The 25104-nt window shown below is 33.2% G+C and overlaps 1 protein-coding gene across 2 annotated transcripts in view; it reads right to left on the reverse strand.

The window, feature by feature from the left end:
* Septin2 (septin 2) overlaps positions 1–25104 on the reverse strand; it is a 65271-nt gene that overhangs the window by 36766 nt on the left and 3401 nt on the right. For both annotated transcript variants that reach the window (XM_072525937.1, XM_072525938.1), the window contains exons 2-3: positions 6656–6773; positions 2652–2794 (exon numbers count right to left, since the gene is read on the reverse strand). In XM_072525937.1, coding sequence (XP_072382038.1) covers positions 2652–2794; positions 6656–6773 — 261 coding nt within the window. The remainder of the gene's footprint in view (positions 1–2651; positions 2795–6655; positions 6774–25104) is intronic.

Consider the following 25104-nt stretch of genomic DNA (forward strand, 5'->3'; position numbering starts at 1 on the left):
ATTAATTGCCGCGAAGTCCCGAGTCAATCCATTAAAGAACAAACTTAAATTCCTAAATTGGAGCTGTGCTCTATGGAGCTACTTGCCATACTATCTTCTCAGATTATACAAATTTTGCATGATACTATCAAAATTAGTCCATTAATTTATGGTCTGATTTATTAGTTGCTTTAAAACGAGTCCCTACTGTTCGTGATAATAGTAGGAAGACTACATGGTGACATAAAATTTCGAAATTTTCTATCCTGCAAAAAGTAATCGCTTTTAGTTTTAAAGTGATCTTCAAATTTAAAAAGGTAAACATTTCTCGCAGTCCTTTAATAGTACAAGAGCTTCAAAATGCCCATGATTTTATTATATTCTTATTTTTTTCCAAAGAAATCAAACTATTAAAGGAGGGAAAATCTATTTCAACTCCCAAATTATTTCCTCTAAATATCTTCCTTGGTGAAAATAGCATACTCCGTGTAGGAGGTTTAGTTGAATATACCTAATTAAGTTTTTGTCAGAAATTTCCCATTTTACTGACTGAAAATAACCATGTTGTCGATCTATTAATTCATCTGAAACACATGCGTTTTGGGACACAGTGGAGCTCAAAATGTCCCTGGAAACTTTCGTCTTCGATATTGGCCGTTAAATGATATACGAAGAATTAAAACTATCATTAAAAAGTGTGTTGTTTTGCCACAGATTTAATGCTCAATTTGCATCACAGATAATGTCCGCTTTGCCTTTGGATCGAGTTCAACAGGCTCGTCTATTTTCTAAGACTGGAATAGATTTTGCTGGTCCTATTATGATTTGCTTCTCTAGATTAAGGAAGGCCCCTACCACTAATGCTCATATAGCCATTTTTATATGTATGGTAACTAAAGCTATTCATATAAAACTAGTCTCCAATGTGTCCACGGAAGCTTTTATTGCTTCATTAAAACGATTTATTAGTCGTCGAGGAAATCCTCAAATATTCTGATAACGGCACCAATTTTATTGGATAATCAATTATTGGATAATCAATTACGGGACTTATCCTTGTTTCTGAAATCCAAAGAAAATAATCGAGAAATGCAGAATTGTCTTTTTTTCATCGAAATTACCTGGAAATTAATTCCTCCCAGATCTCCACATTGGGGCGGACTCTGGGAGGCAGCTGTGCGCTGAGAGCTAAATCTCATTTGATAAATTGCTCGGCAATACTTGCCTTATTTTTGAAGAACTTTCTACTTTATTAGTGCAAATTGAAGCCATATTAAATAGCCGTCGCTTGTATCCCCTTTCCAATGATCCCAATGATTTGTTGTCTCTTACTCCTGGTCATTTTCTGATTGCAGCTCCCCTTACTTCTTACCCAGAAAGGGATCTCTCTAGATCCCCTACTAATCGACTTTCTTATTGGAAAGTGTGTTCCAAACTAAAAAACAGGAGTTTTGGAAAAAATTGTCTGGATTATTTGCACCGTCTGCAGTATAAACCCAAATGGCAACTACCCCAACAAAACTTGGCAATCAATCAGCTAGTTCTCACACAATCTGATGATGGCCCTCCTTTAGATAGCCATCCTATTTACTAGAATATTGAAATTATTGACTGGAAGGGATGAATAAGTTCGCGCTACACGTGTAAAAACAGCAGAAGGTGAATATGTTCGCCCCATAATAAAATTAGCACCTCTTCCAATTTCCGATAAAACCTTTTCTTAACGGTCGTTTCGATCAATTGCTATTTGTATATATTCTAAATTTTCCCCGACCCAGTATGTAGAAAATTAATTGTCTTTTCTACATTAGTTTGTTCAATAACTAAACAATAATAATTAAAACTATTTCAATTTCTCATCTCACTAAATTAAAGACCTACGATCAGCACGGCATGCCTTCTTCATGCTGTTTCGTATCCCTGCGCCTGTCAGTTTTTCACATTCAAATCAAACTGCCCTTAACTTATTTCGTCTTTGTCTTCTCAAATAGAAGCACGCTAGTCAAAACTCCCTCTTTGGTTTCTCAACTAGAAAGAAGTACTCAATTTGTTTCAATTACTTCAACTTAATTGAAAACAATGAGCTGACCAATTTGGGTTCTCATTCCATCAATTATTACTCTACAATTTATATTTATTAGTTTCTCCTTATATCTAGGCATCACATTATCTAGCTACGGAAAGCTCGAAACTGAAGTGGGAGATCAAGTGAATAGAGCAAACAGAGCCGCAGGCTGTCTGAATGAAAAAATATGGAGAAATAAAAATATCGGGAAAGAAATGAATACGCGGCAGAAATACGACCTGACACAGAGAGGACAAAAAGGATGTTAGAAACAACAGAGATGAAAACACTTAGAAAAATTGATAGTAAGACACTATGGGATATAGCTAGAAGTACAGATATACGACGTAGATGCAAGGTGGAGAACATCAAGAACTGGGTAAGAAATAAAAGAGTAGAATGGAACGATCATATAAGCCGAATGACAACAAATAGTGTAGTAAAGACTGCAAAAGACAGTTCCCCAATAGCAAGACGATCAGTAGGAAGTCACGAAAACGATGGAACGACAACTTACTGGAGGCACATTGAAAAACAGACAGAGTCATAGTCTACATAAAAAGAAGAAGAAAAAAAAGAAGAAGAAAAAAAAGAAGATTCTACTTACCTTCAACCTTACATTACTTTCTTGCAGCTCATAGGTATGTGCCTTTAGTTTTACTGTAGGTAAGGAATGTGGACTTGGTGATGATTCAAAGTTTGTGTTAAAAAGAGAATCCATCAACGTTGATTTACCTAAACCAGTTTCACCTGAAATAGAATTGATAGAAAATTACATTATTACACGTTTTTAAATCAATGAATATAATCATACAAAAGTCTAAGCTTAATTTATGTATATAAAAAGCATCAAAATATATTGCTGCTTGCGATCTGATATTAAAAATGAGGAAACATTCATGAAATATATATTTTTTTTAATGTTGGATGTGAACACTTTTCGACATAAATTTAGTTGTCTAAGAGCTATATAAAGTATTCTACGTCTATATTTTATTTATACTGTTTCCATGACAAGTATTATTACTTGTTCCAAATATATTGGTTGGATATATAATCCAACTCCGCCGTTGCCTGGTCCCAAGTCCAGGATGAGAGTTCAGCAAGGGACTAACTGTTCCTTCTTGAAAAAAAACATAGTTATGAAAACGAAGCACATGCCTCGGATAAGGAAGGATCTTTTAAGACGACAAAAGCGACGACAAAGGATAATGAATATAGGAACCTGGAACGTACTAAGCCTATATCGGCCTGGAGCCCAAACTCAGGTGGTCAAAGAACTTGAATCCGGAAACATGGACATAACTGCTTTACAAGAGATTAGATGGACTGGAGAAGGTACACTAAAAAGTAATAAATCAGTAATATTTTTCAGCGGAAGTAAACAGGAACATCAATTCGGCACTGGTTTTATAGTCAGGGAAAGTCTTGTGGGGTCAGTCTTAACTTTCAAACCCGTTAATGAAAGAGTCTGTTATATCAGACTCAAAGAACAACTACATAACTATTCTCTAGTTGCTATTATTTCCACCGACAGAGGAAAAGGAAGAGCATGTGAAAGATAACTTTTATGAGAAAGGAACTGATAAATAATCTACCCAAACAGGACCTGCATATTATCTTACGGGATTTCAATGCAAAGATTGGGAAGGAAGCAGCGTACAAACCAACAATAGGTAACCATAGTCTTCACGATGTCAGCAACGATAATGGAACAAGGTTAATAGACTTTGCAGCGTCCCACAACCTACTAATAAAATCGACAATGTTAGAACACAAGAAAATACACAAACAAACATGGGTCTTCAACGACAGCGTAACAAGAAATCAGATCGGTCATGTTCTAGTAGATGCCAGGAGGAGTAGTAACTGTCTAGACGTAAGAAGCCTAAGAGGAGCTGATGGAGACAAGGCTATAAAAATCGCTCTAACACAGACAGAAGACTATAACAACATAGACTCAGCTTGGAAAAATATCAAATTAGCTCTGACAAGTGTATCAGATGAAATACTAGGATACAAAAAGAAAACAACAAAAAAACATAACAGCAAGAAATATGGCTAGAAAGAACATGCTACAAAACTCCTTGCACAATAACAATGAAATGTATAGACAAAGAAGAACAGAGACAAGAAAACTAATTAAAAGGAAGAAGAGGGAGTATCAGGAAAAATAATCAGAGATATAGAAGAAAAAAGAAAGAACAAACAAGCGAGACAGTTCAAAGGAGTTTCAGATATCAACACCGGGTACCAAGCAAGAACAGGAAACTTCCTTCAAAACGACAGCGGGCAGCTTATCACTGATGACAAGGAAATCCTAAAAACCTGGAAGGAATACTTCTATCAACTATTGAAAGACCAATCTAGAAGAAATATATCAAACATAGAGGTACATACAGCTGAAATAGAAGACCAATACCCGACATACGAAGAAGTGATACAGGCAATTAAAAAACTTAAAAATAATAAGACACCAGGTAGCGATGGTATACCCGCACAGTGCTTAAAACGTGGAGGAGAAGCGATGTACAGTTCTATATACAAGCTAATTCAAGACATTTGGCGAGAAGAAACAATGCCAGATGAATGGAAAGAAGGGGTTATTGTACCAATACACAAAAAAGGAAACAAAAAGCAATGTACTAACTGCCGGAGAATAACACTCCTAAACACCACCTACAAAATCCTTGCAAACATCCTGCTAGAAAGAACCAAAACATACATAGAAGGATTCGTTGGAGATCATCAATGCGGATTTAGACCGGGCCGCTCTACCATTGACCAGATATTCACAATAAAACAGATAATGGAAAAATGCTGGGAGTTTGATCGTGAGCTTCACTAGATGTTCATAGATTTTAAACAAGCATTTGATAGAGTATGCAGGGCCAGACTGTGGACAGCGATGCAGGAACTTGGATTTCCAAAAAAAACTAGTCAGGTTGATACGGATGTGTATGGAACAGTTACGATTTAAGGTGAGAGTTGGACAACAATACTCGTAGACATTTGAAATAAACAATGGACTAAAACAGGGAGATGCATTTTCACCACAACTCTTCAACTTAGCTCTGGAACACATAATCAGAAGTGCAAGAATCGAAAAACCGAATACAGTGTTTCATCGAGAAGGACCAAACTTACTACTGGCATTTGCAGACGATATCGATCTAATAGGAAACACACGATTAAGGATGAAGGAGACTTTCGTGAGGTTCGAGAAGGAAGCAGAGAAGATGGGGTTCCAAATCAACGAAAACAAGACGAAATATATGTATATGAGCCGCAATAACCAAAGCAGAGACAGAATCGGACAGAACATCACCATCGTTAGAGAATTCAAGTATCTTGGAACAACAATAACTGAAGACAATAACGGATCATAAGAAATAAATAACAGGATCCAGGCCGGCAACAGATATTTTTTGCCCTCCAAAACCTTATAAAATCGAAACAACTAACAATACGTACGAAGATACAGGTCTATAAAACAATCATACGACCCGTTGTGATGTATGGAAGCGAAATGTGGACGATAACAAAGGCAAACGAAGAGAGACTATGTGTTTGGGAAAGAAAAATCCTAAGGAAGATCTTTGGCCCTGTGCTGGATGAAGCATCAGGACAATATAGGATAAGAACTAACAAAGAGCTCGAAGAACTTTAGCCAGACGCCAACATCATAAAAGAGTCCAGAAGACTTAAATAGGCAGGACACCTCAGAAAACATTCTGACGAACGAACAGTAAGACTGGTGTGGGAGGAACTCCCAACTGGAAGGAGACCACGCGGACGCCCTCGTCTCCGATGGCGAGATAATATAGCAGGAGACCTAAGCACTATGGGCGTGGAGAATTGGATGGAGGTTGCTTAAGACAGAAAACAGTGGAGGCATGTTGTCGAGTCGGCTAAAACCCACGAAGGGTTGTAACGCCACGGAGTAAGTAAGTAAGTAAAATATATTCTTAAACTACTGCCTTCACAATTATATTATAAGTTTGTGTTTTGTCATAAATTGTGTTTCGTAAATTTTCGTTTGTAGTCCTAAATCGAGAATTTAGTATAGTACAGTATAGTATAGAATATAGTAGTACTTTATGTAGTAAATGTCTTTTAACATTATACTGAAATGTTGTACGATGATGACATCATTTTGTATGTCTCCCAATTTATCTTGATATTCATACCCTTTCAGAAGGGTATGGATATCAAATGGAATGAAATAATCAAAAGCCAAGTATTTATCAATGACATTGTGGATTTATAACATATTTTAGGAATAATACATAGTAAACGAAAAAAAAATGGATTTTTACGAAATATTTTCATTTTCAAAATAAAGTTGTTAACTCAATACAGAACCAAAAACAAATGTCACAGCTTAGTTTTTATATGACTATTTTCACGAAGAGGAAATGATCTACTGCATATTATTCTTTTACTTTTCTTGAGTGATTAAAATAATTCTAGTAAATAGCTTATCGACTGAATATTAGTAAAAATGGTTAAAATTGTAAATTAATTTATATTTCATATCTACTTTTTAAATGATATACTTTTTTTAATATAGCCAGCAAAGTATTATTCATAGTAAATAAATATACTTACCAATACACATTATGTTAAAAATAAAACCATTCTGGACACTCTTTGAGACCAACTGATCCGGTAAAGAATCAAAGCCAACATGACCTGATAAGTTTAAGTTCCTTATTTGAGGTTCCACCTGTAACAAATGAAAGTTGCCGATCACAAACCAATACATACGAGTAAAAATAAAGAATTACTGCTGTGTAATATGTGTTCCATATCATGGGAATATGATTCAATGGCAGCTAATCTGGAAAGCTCAACGTAGATGGCACTAGTGTAGTTGGAGGTCACGTCAACTGCCCAAATCTGTATATTTATGAGTAAATATTGCATTTATTTCGCTGTGTAGTTTTATTTTGGGATAATAAGATGCCTCAGTGCTGTGTGCACTGAGGCATCAAGCTCATCTCGATGAGCACAAAGGCGCACTTTGTGCTCATCGAGAACATCCGGACACAGGTTTCTCAAAGATAATCTGATGAGAAAAAAGTGGATTGTGGCAATAAGAAGCGATAAATATGTGCGACAGAAATACATTTATTTGTATCTACAATAAACTAGATATTATATATAAAGGATAATATGTGTATGCTTTATGTTAGCAAATATTCGTAGCAAAATAATGGATAAAAATTAATAAATCCAAATAAATACTATTTATTTGTCTTTTATTTTATTATACACATTAAGATTATCTACTTTGATTCTACTCAAAAAACTCTTTGGCTTTTTCTACTTATAGAAATACATCTCATATCTTTTTTTGTAAAAATGACAAAATCACAGAACTCACGACCAGTGACTAACATCTGAGATTGCACTCGATTATAATAATTTGAATTAAATTTCAAACATAATTCATCTTTCATTTCTACATATGGCAAACTATCAGAACTAATCTGTTGTAAAAACAACCTGCATAATATTGTAATAGTATAGTTATTTTATCAAATTGTGCGCTCAGGTCGTCAGCTATCGTGTTAACGTGTGTGCGACTGATTCCCTACATCAGGGACCCGTCCTCCCCTCGTTATATAACTTAGGACAGACAGTGCTAATTTGCCTCTCGGCAAGTGAAGGCCGGGTGTGTGTGATCCCGAAAAGTGAGTGGTGCGTAAGTGATAAATGCGCTTGTAACCCCGGTGTTTTGTGTTAAACGTATATGAGTTTGTTTCTCTCAATTCTATGTATCTCTGTTACTGCCTCCCAGCACTGTAAAGCTAATGATATTTGTATAACTCTTTTTAGTATTATCAGAATTGCGATAATTAGCAATGTTGAATTAGCCCTTAAGTTCACTATAAATAAATCGAAGGACAAATACATTTTAATTGTTTTATTGCTTCAGTGGTCCTTAATAAATATTTTGAAGCAATTAGGTGTTCAAATACGCCTCTCTTAAATGTGGATAATTTGGCAACAAAGTTTACCCTTTCCACCATAATCATTGAATCTTTTATTGGATAGGGGCGGTTAACTTCTAACCGGATGTGCTTTCTCCATTCCATCCAAGTCAACAGAAAAAATGTTCAAACTACCTCTCAATTGCTCAATTTTTAGTGCTGAAACACTTGCAATTCTTGAAGCCTTGATATATTTAGACAGTTTAAACAATAATGAAGTTTTAATAATATCCGATTCATTGTCAGTCTTATTATCTCTCAAAAATACGAAGTTACCCAATTATAATTATAATCCTTTCATTTACCAAATTAAGAACATGCTTGTCAAACTTAAAAATAAAAATAAAACTACGAATTTTATTTGGGTAAAAGCTCATGTTATTATAAAACATAATGAGCGTGTTGATTCCATCGCTAAAGCTGCAATAACCTCTACAGCTGAAATTTTACCAGATGAGAGAATTTGTGTTCCTGACGCTTTTCTCATCTCTAAAAGAAATCAAACAAATCGTTGGAATACTTCCTGGCAAACTTTTTGGCACCACTCAACAACACTATACGTGTATATACAACCACACAATTCTAATTCCAGATGGTTTAAGAATATCAATACCGCCCATAAATATACAACAACTTTAATAAGATTGAGATTTGGCCACGCTTGTTATCCTGCTCATCTTGCACAAATCAAAATATACAATTCAGACTCATGCGAAACTTGTCAAGAATAAGGAGATCTTAACCACATCTTTTTTAAGTGTTCCAAATATCTTCAGCATTCAGAAACTCTTTTAAACAACTTGCAAACTCTGCAAATATTTCCTCAATATTAAATAAATAACCTATTGGCTACTAATAATAAAAAAGTCCATGATTGATTAAATTTATACATAGTGCCAATGTATAATTGTGTCAATGTATAATATGTAATTTATACATATGTGTCAATAGTCAATCTTAACTAAGCTCGTTAACCTTTGTTTTAACCCAATTGTTATTACCTTTATTTCCGTGACCCATTGGTAGTAATGCCTTAAACAAAGGTCCTGATGGGTCCCTGGACGAGAAGTGAGTATCCCTGTTTTTCCTGATATTTGTTTTTTCTTGTTTCATTTTCTCTGTTTGTTTTGATTCAGTTATAGCGATTTTATGAGGTTTTTTTGACTCGAATAGATACACTTTTTGCACTAGCAATAATTATTAGTATAGATATACACTTTTTTATTTTCCTTAGTATTAATTATATTAGAATATTAATATTAGTAATTTTTCATTCATTATTTCTCAACACGTAATTGGCTAAATGGTTAAGTGCTAAAGTCACAAAAAAAACTTCTAACACAGTTAGCTATCTCACAAGTCCATAAGGAAAAGCAGCCAAATAAGGATGGTTCAATGAAATGATAAGTCCACAGCTAATGAAATGGTTCTGAGAAGGATGAACAAAGAAATGGAAATTTTAAATTCAATAAAAACAAAAAAATTGGAATATCTCGGACATATTACACGTGGAGAGAAATACACCTTGCTCCAACTGATCATGCAGGGAAAGATCCAAGGAAAGAGAAGCATAGGGAGGCGTAGAATGTCATGGCTGCGCAACCTGAGAGAGTGGTACGGATGTACATCAAATGAACTTTTCAGAGCAGCCGTCTCAAAAGTTCGAATAGCTATGATGATTGCCGACCTCCGCCGCGGAGATGGCACTTGAAGAAGAAGAATGAAATGGTTAGTAGTTGACTCTTCATACGCATAGATAGCTATCTTCTCCAATCTTTTACCCCAATCTGTTGCACTGATTGCATTTCTTACACTATCATTAAAACTAGGCATATTTCTGTATTGTTGTGGTCTTGGATCATAAGTTTATCTTTTGCTTTTTTGCGCATTGAACACTGAAACTATAAAATTTATTTGTTCGGCTTTCTTTGGCGATACTTATAGTCTGCTTTTTTGGCATATGCCAAACTTGTTTTCGTTTAGTACAGGTATCTTTTATGTATAATTTACCATGCTCTTTGAGGTTTAATGAAGCTTAGCATACAACAGCAACATGTTTGCACACAGCTCTGTATCCCTTGTCAACAATACATTCACATAATGCTTCAGTAATACTTCCATTCATTGAAAGGGCTAGTTTTACATTGTATGTAAGTGCTTTGGTCATTTCACCGTTGACTTGCGCGCGGTAAAATTGATATTTATCTGTTGTTTATTCCACCATAGCTAATAAAAAATTATTTTGCACCACACTGTAGCCTTTTCTGTGAACTGCGGCACAGATGTTCATTCCTTCTGTTAACTTATAAATACATAGAAAATAGTTATTTATGTCGACGATATCTATTGGAAGAACTTCTGAAGAGTAGTGATATCCACATTAGTGACAATAAAATGTTTGATTTGATATTGATTCTCCAACAGAACAGTCCACAATGTCATGTCGAAAATTATTATTTTGATCATATGTAGCCAATCTATAATACAATATAGAATACATAATCAGTTTCTGAGCAGGCAAAGCAATGAACTTCTGCCAGTGACACAATATCTTTCATGCATATATGAAAAGTGATCATTTATAATCAGTTTTGTTTTAAGGCAGCACAAAACTGTATTTAATCCTACGGTAGGTAGGTAAAATTACCACAGTTTAGTTACATGACTGTACTGGTTCAAACCCATATAAAAATACATCACTATAAAACTCAGACCAACATAAATATTTCTATTTTGTTCTGAGATGTAGAAATGAAACATTAAGACAATGATTAATATAGTTCACTTTTCGAGAAGGTTTTCCTTTTTTTCAGTCATTCTCGCATTTCTTCTCCTCAATTCTTTTTTCAAGTCGCAAATAGTCCAAGATCCGTATTTTTCTGCCATAATTTATTGAATAGCAATAATTACAACAAAAATACCATACAAGTCCAACGAATTGTCAAAATTTGTTGACCTCCAAATACACTAGCGCCGCCAAGCGGAAGCAACGGTGTACATAGCTGCTATTCTAAAACAACATAAAATTTGTTGGTTTTATTTCTTTAAAGGTCTTACTTTTCGGTTTATGCGGATTTATTTGACCTGAATATAACCTAATAATTCCTGTCGTCGCGATCACATTTTGACACTTTTCTATCAGACTTTTTATTATTGGCCCTAGTTATTTAAGTGTTCTATTTTTGCTTTTTTATGGCCTCAGGTCTATTGCCAGGATCGGATAATCTGATAGCTCTGTCGGCGAGGCCGATAACTACTGATTTCTTGTGGAACAAGGGATGATGAGAGTTGAAATTTAGATATCTCGACCAGGTTTTTTTATTGCACCAGTTTCTTATATTGAACAAACTAGTCAGCTACTTAACTCAAGAATACGTTCTCACCAATATGACAAAAAATCGCACTCATCCGCCATCACAAAATATGAAAGCGAAAAGTTGATTTTGACAAAACTAAGATCCTAAAAATTGAACATAACAGAAAAAAAGAGGCAGCTCCTAGTCTATAGAAATCAAAAAGAATAATGTAATAAATGATAAAAAAGATGTCAAAAATTTAAACAAGATATATTTTAATTTAATTTAAAATATACAAAAGGATTATTTCAGAGCGTCTGTGGTGCTAAAACATATGTATGAATGTAAAATTAGCTTCAAAAATTCAAGAACTTGTGAAAATATTGTAGTTTTGTATCTTTATTTTTTAATTTATATGATTCGGAAATAAAGGAATACAAGATATAACATTTATACACGTAGTAAAAATTATTTCTTTAACATAATATTAAATATAAACAAAAATCGAAGAATGTTTTAAATATAATTATTATTATTATTTTAAAATTTCTATAAAACATAGGTATTTAGATATAGTCGTATAATGTTTTTCAATTGACATCATATTATTTAATAATTTAACAAATGTTTCTTTTAAACCGTTAACATTTTTATCAGTTTTCTTTGTTCTTTGTTAATTTTATGTGCCTTATCGATATCTTTAAAATACACATATTTATAGATTACTTATTCATTTGTATTTAAAAATAAACAAAATGGCAAGCTTTGGACAACACTGCCTTGACCTAAATTCATCTTTAATTGTAAGGAAAATGATCATTCTTTTTAATATAGCACCCCACTAATTAGCACGCCAAATAAAATTAATCGTTACCGCTTTACAATTTACTTTATTCATGTGTTGTTTATTTGATCTGTAAGTTTTACCGGTTAAAAATGTTTATTTTGAAAAAAAGTGGTTTTATAGTAAAAGAAAAATGTTTGAAATTTTGAAAAAATGCTGGCAAAACATCGACCATCGACTATGAATGTTTCGACTTTAATGTTTTTTATTGTTATTATCGCTTCTATTACCAAATAATGTATAAATGTTTGACTTTTTTATCTCATAATTTCATATTTTTGTTTATCACATATCAGGTAATAAAAATATAATGCACATTATTTAAATTATTAACATATAATAGGAATAGGTATATTTTTAGTCACCTTCGGCTTCGGCCGAAGGTATCCTACAGGCCGAACTTAAGCATCGGCTTCGGCTTCGGCCAAAAAAATCACATCACAATAATCAGTGTCTGGTTTTCCTGTTGTAGCAGCGTACACTTAAAGTACATTTACATTTATGGGTTTGCAATATAGCGTTATCAATATTATTATTTTCGATATATGCACTATGTTTTTGATGTATTTCCTTAAGGAGTTCTGTAAGAGGATACCTACTCAATGTATATGTGAGGATCTTATGTGTCAGTTTCAAAACAGTAGAAATTAAATCCGTGTTATTGAAATATTCATTATTACTATTATTACCTGTTGGCGTTAAAACTGCCTCTTCAAAAGTATGTAATGTAAATGAAAAGCTTGTTCCCTCATCCATATCTCAATTGACATGAATTATCTCAAATTTAAGTATAGTGGTGCATATAAATATTATACATAGAACCGTTCACATAAGGGTTGCAATAAGCTTTAGTCTGCGACTTCACCACTAACGTCGTTCACTAAACAGCTCACTCTCAGCGGCCGTTGGGACGCACAAATCTAGTCTCTCTTTGTATTTTCGCTGAGGTTGCAGATTTCTTCCTTAATGGTAGAAACTTTTAGGTCTCTTCCTATCACTTGATTGGACACGTTCCAGGGAGCATTTACTATCTATCATTCGTTGATCATTATTTTGAAATCTTTGAATAATTTCCAAGTTAGAATTGCTAGATGTGCCCCATAAGTCCATACGGGTTTTATTGTAGTTTTTTATAACCAAATTGATGTTGTGGGATTAAGTTTCGCTCTAAGAGGATTGGTTCCGACCGTTTTATAAGAAGTTTTTCAAATACTTCAAAGATCATTGGTAGAAGACTTGTACGATGTCAACTCTATGGCACATTTCCAGGTTTTACTATCATAAGAATTTCCGAAACTTTCCATTGGGGCGGAAAGTGATTAAATTTACATTAAATACTTATGTCAGTGCCCTTGTTGTTTTTCGGAAATGTTCTGTAATATTTTTCCAGTTATTAGTTCATATCCAACGGATTTACTGGGATTAATTTCGTTCATTATTACATGAGAGATTTCTCTACAAGTAAATTTTTGAATCGGCAAATCCATTTGATGAGGTGTTTCGAGGAATAGTCTAGGCGGGATTTGTTTTGGATTGGACATTTTCCATAGGAAGCTATTTTTTTGCTGGAATCACTTCAGGATGTGCCCAATATCGATAATCACGATATGCGCCAGTCGCAAACCCTGTGCTAAATTTTTTATTTAACAAAATCTGAAAAAAATTGAAAATTTCTCATTTTTTTGCTCCTATTTTCGTTGATAATTCGGAAAATATTGATCCTAGAGAAAAAATTATAACAAGTTAAAAGTTTCGTTATTCAATTTTACACAATATTTTGTTAGCTAGAAATTGAAAATTTAATGTTTATTGTTGAAAAAATAGCAATAATTGGAAAAAAAAGTACAAAAAAATGAAGTTAATCCTTTAAATGTTTTCGACTTTCTAAACTTGACCTACAAGCTCCATATTCCACCTAGAAAAACCTTTTAATATGTTTAAAACGTGTGCTAAATTTTGTTAAGATCGGTCGGATAGGTTTTGCATAATAATTTTGCAACCCAGCCTACTGAAAAAAAATCGAAAAATTTTCAAATTTATAGTAGGCCCTAAATAAGGCCCTCAGATAGTTGCAAATTTTTTTACACATAAAAGAGGGCTCAAACTTTCAAACGCTTTTTGTAAAATTCAAATCGGTTCACTAGGAGAGCCTAGAAAATTTTTAAGCATTTTTTAGGCTTATAAACAAATTGAATAACTTTACGAGCTTTAAACATATCAATTTCAAAATTTGTACACTAAAAGAACATTAAAAGACGCTTTAAAAAAAAAGATACATTCAGCTTACTGGTTGCCGAGATATTAAAGGTCAAAGTTGGCATACATTTGCCGTGTAACCATAAGTGATAGAGGGCTTGTTTTTAAACAAATACCCTCGTCTTGTCAAGTACTTTTTATAAGAAAAGTTTTACGTAATGCGCTTTATGGCAACATCCATAAAAAAGACAAATAAAAAACCGTTTTCGCGTAAAATGTCGCTCGGAATGCATGAGAGGTGGTGGTGGGGGACATTCACTCAAAATGTGAATCGGCGAGTTCAAAATCATAGCTAAAAATTGCATTACCTCGGCTTCTTGTTAACCAATTTTCCTCTTTTTTTTGAGTCGATGTCTCGGAAGACAAGGATTTCAAATATCATTTTTAATTGCAAAATTGGGAAATCTGCAATAAACAATTGTATGTTAAAAAAGTAATTGCATTTTTTCTTCATGCATTTTTTTGAGCTTGCAATTTATACATTGAAGTAAATTGTTACTTTTAGTAAACAAATATGTATTTATAAATTGTTAATAAATAATTTAAATTGTTAAAACAAAGGCGAACGAAAAAAAAATTTTTTTTTCATAAATAAACTTTTTTTTTGACTCAATCTTCAATAATTTTTTTTAAAGTATTTTTCTTTTTTTGGAAGGACAAGAATCTTCAGGTCTGGTTTTTTTTTAAAGAAACGTCTTTTAATATTCTTTAGGTGTATAAATTTTGAAATTGATATGTTTAAAGCTCGTAAAGTTATTCAATTTGTTTATAAGCCTAAAAAATGTTTAAAACTTTAAAAAATTTTCTAGGCTCTCCTAGTGAACCGATTTGAACTTTACAAAAAGCGTTTGAAAGGTTGAGCCTTCTTTTATATGTAAAAAAATTTGAAACTATCTGAGGGCCTTATTTAGGGCCTACTATAAATTTGAAAATTTGCGATTTTTTTCCAGTAGGCTGGATTGCAAAATTATTATGTAAAACCTATCCGACCGATCTTAACAAAATTTAGCATACGTTTTAAACATATTAAAAGGTTTTTTTAGGCGGAATATGGAGCTTGTAAGTCTAGTTTAGAAAGTCAAAAACATTTAAAGGATTAACTTCATTTTTTTGTACTTTTTTTTCAATTATTGCAATTTTTCAACAATAAACATTAAATTTTTAATTTTTAGCTAACGAAATATTGTGTAAAATTGAATAACGAAACTTTTAACTTCTTATAATTTTTTCTCTATAATCAATATTTTCCGAATTATAAAAGAAAATAAGAGCAAAAACATGAGAAATTTTCAATTGTTTTCAGATTTTGTTAAATAAAAAAATTAGCACAGGGTTTGTGACTGGCGCATATCGTGATTATCGATATTGGGCACATCCTAAAGGGATTCCAGCAAAAAAATAGCTTCCTATGGAAAATGTCCATTATGGTCTGAATTTCTACAGATCCCGCCTAGTCTAGAATCTTTGTATTTCATTATCTTCCTCTGTTTGTACGTAGTCGTGGGATTCAAAAACATTTTTTAAATATTTTTAACTCTAATGCTCTCTATGCTATTTTTAATTTGATTTGGTATGTCGAATGATTTATGTTTTTTAGTACAACCCTGAAGATGTTTTCTTGTTTTGATTTATACGTGTGGAACTGTTTTCTTTTCTATAAGGGCTTTAGTAATTTTAGAATAAGCTTCTCAGGATTTTGGTTGCGCTTTGACTTACCGGTTCTAAGGCTTTTATTGTGTACGGATCCGGACATAACTTTGTTAATACAGTCGTTAGAGGATTGATATCTTCTACTTTATCTATGCATACAGGAGATTTGGGCTCATTTGTTTTCTCATTAGTTGCATCAGTTAGATTATCTTCATCTTAAGAGCTAATATTGTTAAATATGTTGCCGTCTTTTTTCTTGGTATCCAGCCAGTAATTCTTCATTGTGGTTTGTCTTTGTTTTTTGATGTTTTCTTCTGGGCTTCGTAATCTTCTTAGATAATTGACAGTTTGCCATTGATAATTAGCTTGTGTGGGACGTTGTGTACCGCTGGTAGATGGAATATCTGCTCGATGTATAATTGTTTGATGTGTTCGTTCACCTGATATTCGTTAGAAGTTTGACATAAATGTTTGTTGTTGTTGGTAAAGATATTTATATTTTATAGGAATGCTTACTTTTTTTCCCAACATTAGATGGCCCCAGTGTTCTAATTTTCTATTTTCATGGTAAGTACCGATTACTTCAGGTATTTTGTCCATTCGACATAATACTTCTTCATTTGTACCTCGATCAACCCAACTTATTCTTAATATTCGTCGATGTCGATAGCACGCATATCTCGAAACGCTTAATGCTTTTTATACTGTTTGACAATCCATGCTTCCACGCCATAGAAGATAGTAAACACATTATGTTCTGAACATTCTTATTCGTAGAGAAAGACTATTATTATCACGATTATTAAATAGTTTCTTCATTTTTATAAAAAAGGACCCCACAATTTTAATATGACTTTTGATCTCGATATTTCGATCACTTTTCTCGTTTGTCATGGGTCCCAGGTATTTGTAATTATTTACCATTTTCAATGAGTGTTTTATTTATGGTATGGTAATGTTTGTATGATTAATTGGATCTTATTCTTGGATTTCTTGGTATTATCTGTATTCCGTAGATATTGTATACTCTATTCATATTCCCTAGTAAAAGTTGAAGCTCTTCCGATGTTCTTACTAACAGCTCAGTATCGTCTGCTTATCTTATGTTATTTAGTACTTCCCCATTGACGATAATTCCTTCATTTGATTTGATAAAACTACCTGGCAAATGTGTTAATTATAGACCAGCCGTACTCAAACTGTGGTACGCGTACCACTGGTGGTACGTAAAGCACTTAAAGGTGGTACTCTATAAACTAGAAGAAACGAAGAATTTTAATAAAATTTACCAACAAATGTTATCTTTTACATTGTGCATTGCAATGTCTTATTCCTTGTTGGCAACACTGGAATCACGGCAAATTGTCACCTTTCTCGATTTACGTCCATTCACGTCATCAGTTTCCTCGTGGCCGTCAGTCATTGTGGTTGGTTTTGTCGAAACGAGTAATTTGCTGTTATTGATTCGTGCTAATTTTTGCATTTAAAAAATGGATAAGTGGCTTATAAGAGACAACACAACACCCGAAGAACCCGGTCCATTGAGCTTTACTTCAGAGTCGGAGCCTATACAGGGTGATGACAAAAAGAGTTCTTTTAAAAAACTAAAAGTGGCGGTTAGGAAATACGATCTTGAATACATTAATATGGGATTTACATTCACGAACATATATAAATGATGTGTCAAGGCCCCAATGTGTAATCTGTTCGAAATTTATTTCTAACCAGTGTATGAAACCTTCTCTATTAAAACGTCACTTCAATACAAAACATTCAGTGTTGGAAAATAAACCTAATAATACTTCGTTCGGAAGTTAAAGGAGATGAGAGGCACAAAAAAATTAATGTAGAATTTCTCCGGCAGCAACCAAAAACCAGTAGAGGCATCCTTCCTCGTAAGTTTAAGAATTCCGAAGTGTGGAAAAGCACATACCATTGGTGAAGAACTAGTTCTGCCTGCGTCACAAGATATGGTAACGTGTATTTTTGGGGAGAATTCAATTAAATAGCTTAGTATTATACCGTTATCCAATGATACCGTACGTCGTAGGATTGAAATAATGGCATTAAATGTTAAAGAAAAATTGGTAAACCGGATAAAAAATAGTATTTTTTTACAATACAACTTGATGACAGCACAGATTTAACAAACTATGTTCAGCTTATGGTTTATGTGCGATATATATTAAAATCGAAGAAGAGCACTTATTTTGTGAGGCGTTAACGAAACGAACTACTGCCGATGAAAAATTCAAGAAAATAAATGATTTTTTTGTGGAAAATGGACTAGAATGGAAACAATGCGTTGTTTTATGTTCGGATGGTGTCCGAGCTATGACCAGAAAATCATCATCATCATCCAGCCTCAAGAGTCCACTGCTGAACATAGGCCTCTTCCCCATGTTTCCAACCCCGTCTATCTTGCGCCGCTCTCATCCAGTTTTTATTGAGTCTTCTTAAATCGTCAGTCCATCTTGTAGGTGGTCGACCGACGCTTCTCTTGTCTTCCCTTGGCCTCCATTCCAATAACCTCTTTGTCCATCGCCCATCTGTCATTCTGGCTACGTGTCCTGCCCATCTCCATTTTAGTCTGGCTATCTTCTCGATGATGTCAGTCACTCCGGTTCTTCTCCTCAAGACAAGACAAGAAAATACGGAGGTGTAACTGCCAAAAAAAAATTTCTCCATGAAGCTATTCAGATGGTCAATTTCATAAAATCTCGAGCACTTAAACTCGCGTTTATTTTCAAAACTATGCTCTGAAACGGGAAGAGATCATATTGAGTTATTACTACACACAGAGGTAAGATGGTTATCAAAAGGAAAAATGTTGAACAGGTTATTCGAGTTGCGTTCTAAAGTACATGTGTTTTTAATGGAAACCAATTTTGAACTGCGTGATCAGTTACTAGATGATTTGTGGCTTACAACTAGCTTACTTAAGAGACGTATTTAATCGATTAAATGACCTAAACTTAAGTTTACAAGGTAAATCACATAATCGATTTTCTGTAAACGACAAAATAAATGCTTTGATCAAGAAATATAATGAAAAATTGTGTTTCAAACAAAGACTTGCAGTCGTTTAACAATTTAGAAGATTTTGTGGTTAAGCATGATCATTTTTAACATAAAACAACATTGTCAACTGCTAATTGATAGTTTTAAAGAATATTTTGACGAAGACTATACTCAGTTTCTTTGGATACGACAATCTTTTATTTTGGATAGCATTCCTGAAACATTAAAACGGGATGAAAAAGAGTCTTTAAAAGAACTATCGTGTGATGGGGGTTTGAAAATTGAGTTTTCAAAATTAGAATTAGCCGAATTCTGACTAAATATTAAAAATGAATATCCAGCCTTATCAAAAAAAGCATTGTTATTTTTACGACCACCTACCTGTGTGAAACTGGATTTTCTGCTATGCTACAAGTGAAAAATAAATTTCACAGGAGGCTTAATCTTGATCCAAATTTACAAATGAAACTAAGCACAATTGATCCTGATATCGAATCACTTGTAGCTATGCAGAACCATCCTTCTTACTGAATTTTTGGACTGAGTTAGACTGTAAGTTTTATTTTGTAACATTCATAATGCCCTTTTTTAAATAAATACATTTTTGGCAAAATTAGTAAATTTTATTATCTACTTTTTCAATATGTGGTACGCGATTGACGCAAAAAAGTTTGAGAATCGCTGCTATAGACGGTAAACAGGAGTGGCGATAATATACATTCCTGTCTCACTCCATTTGTTACGCTTATTACGTCTGAAACTTTATATTCCATTCCTATGTTTGCTTGCTGATTCCAATACAAATTCAGTATTATTCTCAGATCTTTATCATCTATGCCTTTACCAATCCCGTCTACCAAGCACGTCGAATCAAAACATCGCTGTAGCAAAATCGCAGTTATTCGTTTTTTTTTTTTTTCTAATAAAGAATGTCTTGTCAGCTTACTTTTTAAACGAGTGAAATCGATTGCTGCAAAAAACGCTTAGTATAGTGCCATGTGAACGTGGACTGATGTACCAGTAATGTACTTCGAGGTAAACCTATCCTATTGGAAATAGTGCCTCCTTCGTTATGAAGACAACTTAACTGCTTCCTCCGGTATTATATGTTTTCTCTTTTTTACATTGAAACAGTTCTCTGAGAACACATTCTACAAAAAAACTTTCAAACGCGGATCAAACGTCAAATGACACAGAATTAATCAGCAATATGGAACAACTAAAATCAGGGTGCTCAAAAAAAATTGATAAAAAGTCCAAGTAATGCCATAGAACCTAAAATCTGAAACATGTTTTTTTTATTTATATTAATAGGTGGGAAAAAAATTGTAAAGATAGTAAATTGTAGAAATTGATTTTGTAAAGAAAATAGAGTGTCTGGTTAATTTTGCGGTCGAGTGTATATTATTACTTCTTGATCATATCAATTTTTTAAACTCACATATATATATACATTTTAAATTATTATAATTAATTATAATTTAGCGCATTGTAGATCTGTAACATACAACTAAGGTCATTTTAATCGAACGGTTTGATAGAAACTTTGTAGTTCGATGTCCATTGTGAAACAAAGGTTATGAGTTCAGAGGTAAATAAATGCAATCTGAACGTTAACTTTCTCAACTTTCCCGTCATGAAATTGATAAAAATTATGTTTTAACAAAATTAACATTTGTAATTAATTCACCATTTAAATTCTCATTATTTTTATGTTTACCAAATTAATATTCAATATTAGGTGTAAGCTTTCATCTGTTCAGTTTTAACAACTAACATGTTCGAAAAAACAACATTATAAAACATTAATTTAAACAAACAAAATTATTGAAATTAAAACACTGAGCGAATAAATAAATACAAACATTGCACAATACAGTGAGAACTTAATGATGGAATAATTTAAGAAATTATTTTTTATATGGCATTAAATAGTCACGTACTTTATAATCGCGGCGATCAAGTCTGGCATTGTTTTACTAATGTTTGTCAAACGTCAGGGTTGAAAATTTGCCCTAATTCACCTAATTTTCAAATCGGCAACAGTTCTTAGAAGATCGCCAGACTATAGGTATACAAAATAATAATTTTGTATACCTATAGCCTAGTCTGCATTCTTTAAGCGCCTGTAGTATTTTACTTAGCTCAACTGTGTTAAAAGCTTTGTGAAAATCGACAAATATTAGCACTAGAGATTTATTGTATTCCACTAATTTCTCTATTATGGCTTTTATGCTTTGTAGATGGTCATTAGTTCCGTAACTTTTTCGGAATCCTGTTTTTAACTATTACTCGCGTAAACCACTTATATATGGCTGAGGAGGCTAATCGGTCTGTAATTATCTAAATTTGCTTTGTCTCCTGCTTTATGCTATCATAGAATCATAGTAGCGTTGTTCCAGTCTGTTAGAATATTGTCGTTGTGAAGGCAGATATTGAAAAGTTTAATCAGATTGAGACCTCCGTGCCGTTTGACGGATCTATTTCTGGAAAACAAGATACTGGTACTTCACGAGTGAGGGGAGTAGGCTGATTGAGACCCCCAACTCAACCGAAACCATATAATTCAAAAATTGGCTCCAAAAAGGTTCTTCCCGTGAACTTGGTAATTTTCATTTACCTGACCGCGGAATTTTTTCTGAGCATTTCATATATATATATATATATATATATATATATATATATATATATATATATATATATATATATATATATATATATTTGTCTTACTGGTTATTGCGGTCCAATGCTTTCGCGAATCCAGAACTCTCTTTCACCGCCAAACCGTCGGATGTTCGTTCTATTCGCCGTTTCGATCAATGCGGAGAAATTCTCCGCAGCGATAATTATTAATGCAATTAGAATTTGTAATATTTGTAATAATTGTAATTTAAATTTTTTAGAGCGAAAATAAAGTAACCAACAGTTGGTTACTTTACTAATAAAGTTGGTTAAACCACGTTTGTCCCCTAAACTGGACTTTGGACTGGACTATTGGACTGGACGAAAGGACAGATCTTTGATATGAATATAATATGAAAGCTCAAATAATGAAATCTGCCAGAATATAAATTACCCAATAGAGATTAGATCAACAATAAAGGGTGCATAAGAAAGACAGCTGAATGAAAAATGCGGATATATACAATACAAGAAGAAATAATTATGATTCCTTTAATATATATAATATGTACAAAAAGGAAACGTTAAAGGATTTACATATAACAATTTGTAGAGTAGAGTGAAGTATTTGTTTAACTACCTAACAGATACAAATACTGTTTATAACAAGTAAAAAAAAATACATAGTATATTAAGAATGAATACAAAACGTAACTTAAATATATACAAACAAGAACACATCCTCCTCCTCTATCCTTTATCCTTCGTAAGGATGTGGGGACGTTATGGTATTTGACGAATTGTTGCTATCCATTCTTCTATCTCCTGGGCGCGGTGTGTTGCCGCAGACAGACAGTAACCGGTAGCGCACTTTATTTGGTCTGACCATCGGAGTGATATTAGAACATATATTAAACAGAAAAAGATTTATGGCAAAGTTATGGTAAGCAGTTCAGGGGATGTTCTGCAATGAGTCATTATATTCTTCTGAGCAGTAAAAACAATGTTTTAGAAGATATTTTTTTATAACTTTTTCGAAACTATTACTTACAGCTTAGCTGTTTAATACTTTTTGGTAAAATATTGTAATAGTTATACTTAATTAAGACACTTTTTTTCTTTAATCTACAGCGATTTGTCGTAGGTAGTGACAGTTTCGCGTATTGTGAACATGGACATCAGAATGCTTTATTAAATGGACACGTTTTCTGTGAATTTCAGTTAGAACTTGATATATCAACTGAGTAGGTAGCGGCATAATTTTAAATTTGATAAAGAAAGGTCGGCAGTGCTCTGGATAACTAACACCTGCTAAAATCATAACAGCTTTCTTTTGCATTCTAAAAATTTGAGGTGCATTTGTTGAATTGCCCCATATGATTTCACCATAGTTTAGGTGACAGTGGAATAAAGAAAAATATGTAATTTTTAATGTTTCAAAGTTGACCACCCTTACTAGTTGGCCAATAACAAATAATGAACTTGATAGCTTTTTCTTAAGTTGTGAGATATGAGCCGACCAGTTGAGTCGATTATCTATGGATATTCCCAATAGTTTAACAGTCTCTTTGATATCTGGATCATTGTGTAAATTACTTGCAGAATAACAAAATTTTGGGTTTTATCAGAGTTAAGTTTTAGTTTGTTTGCAGCAAACCATGAGCTAGATTTGATGAGACATTTTTAAATCATCATTATTTTTTCCCTGATATAATGTATGTTGTATCATTTGCGAATTGTATGGTTTTGTACAGAGATATGAATTTAGGCAAATCGTTGAAATAAATAATAACAAAAGAGGTCCTGAGACTGAACCTTGTGGGACTCCCATGTTTTACAGATATAAAATGGGAGAGATGACCTTTTGACACTACCGGCTGGTGTCTGCCACATAGATAAAAAGTTATAAGCTTAAAAGGGATACCTCTGAGTCCATAGTAATTTAAGTTGTGAAGCAAAATGTCTTATGACACGCAATTAAAAGCCTTCGACAAGTCGCAAAGAGAAATTGTAATGCGATTGATGCATTTAAGCACCTCAATCACCTCTCTCATAACATTAAATACCGCGTTTGTAGTAGAACTAGCAATTCTATTCATATTGTGAGTTGCTAAAGTAATTATTTGACTCAAAATAGGAATAAAATTGTTGTGTGATAACCTTTTCAATGACTTTCCCAAAAGTAGAAACAATGCTTATGGGTCTGTTATTGTCAGTTTTTGAGGAATCACCTTTTTTGTAGATTGGTAGTACTTTTGAGTATTTTAGTACTTCTGGAAACACTCCAGTTGATAGAATTAAATTAATATAAGATGAGTGAAAGGTGTTTAAACTATTTGGTAAGTTTCTTTTAAAATTTTGTTATTAATTTCGTGAATGTCCCTACAATTAGAATTACTAAGAGACTTTATTATTTAAGAGACTTCTGCTTCTGCAATGGGACAAAAAAGGACTTGCTCTCAAGAAAGATAATTTCTATAATAGAAGAGGATATCGACATTAATAGTGGGAAGATATGTAATTATATTCTCTGCAATTGTAGTACAAAATTGATTTATTTCGTCTGGAGGTAGATCAGGTTGTACCGAACTGGATCTTGTAGTGTTTCATAGATTGAGAAAAAGCGTTAGACAATGTGATCCAAAAGAAATTACTGTCTACTATTGTTATTACTGTAATATATGACAAATATTTAAGGATGGATAACTTAAGATGTAAGGGCTCTTAATTGTTTGTGATACATGAAATGATTCAAGAAAAAAGAACTAAGTAAATCGAAACATTTCAAGTGAAATTTAGGCCTGTATTTAGATATTGTTCTTAACTTGATTCTTTGTTGGATTCCACTTTTATGTTCCTCAAATATTTCTTGCGAGCAAAACCACAAAGTGTTGCTTTCTCCAAATCTTCCAAATTACAGCTGTTTACAAAACATTTTTTCTAATTACATTTTAAAAATTATATTTGAAAAAAGTTTCCAGGCTGGAAGTGGAAATGTCAACAATAGAATAGAAGGTTCTGTTGCAATTTGTGGTAAACTCCATCTGATTTAAAAATATATACATAACATGTATTACATTTATTAGAATATAAATGACAAGATTTCAGAACAAAACAATGATTATGCCAGGGATACTTAATCTCAACACTTTTGCTTAAAATGGAGTTGGAAGTAATAGTCACAAAGACTTGGATAAAACTGCATGAAACAATATTTAAAAATGTTAATAGTAGCCAGAGGCGGCATAGGGCGTGGATGACGTGGGCCACAGTCCACGGCTTCGCGCGGTTCGAGGGGCCTCGTGCCATGGAGATGTATGTATAACTTAAAGCTAAGGCATGAACGCGCAACAAAGTGCATGAATCGCTATC

Source organism: Diabrotica undecimpunctata, chromosome 3 (genome assembly GCF_040954645.1).
Source record: "Diabrotica undecimpunctata isolate CICGRU chromosome 3, icDiaUnde3, whole genome shotgun sequence".
NCBI lineage: Eukaryota > Metazoa > Arthropoda > Insecta > Coleoptera > Chrysomelidae > Diabrotica > Diabrotica undecimpunctata.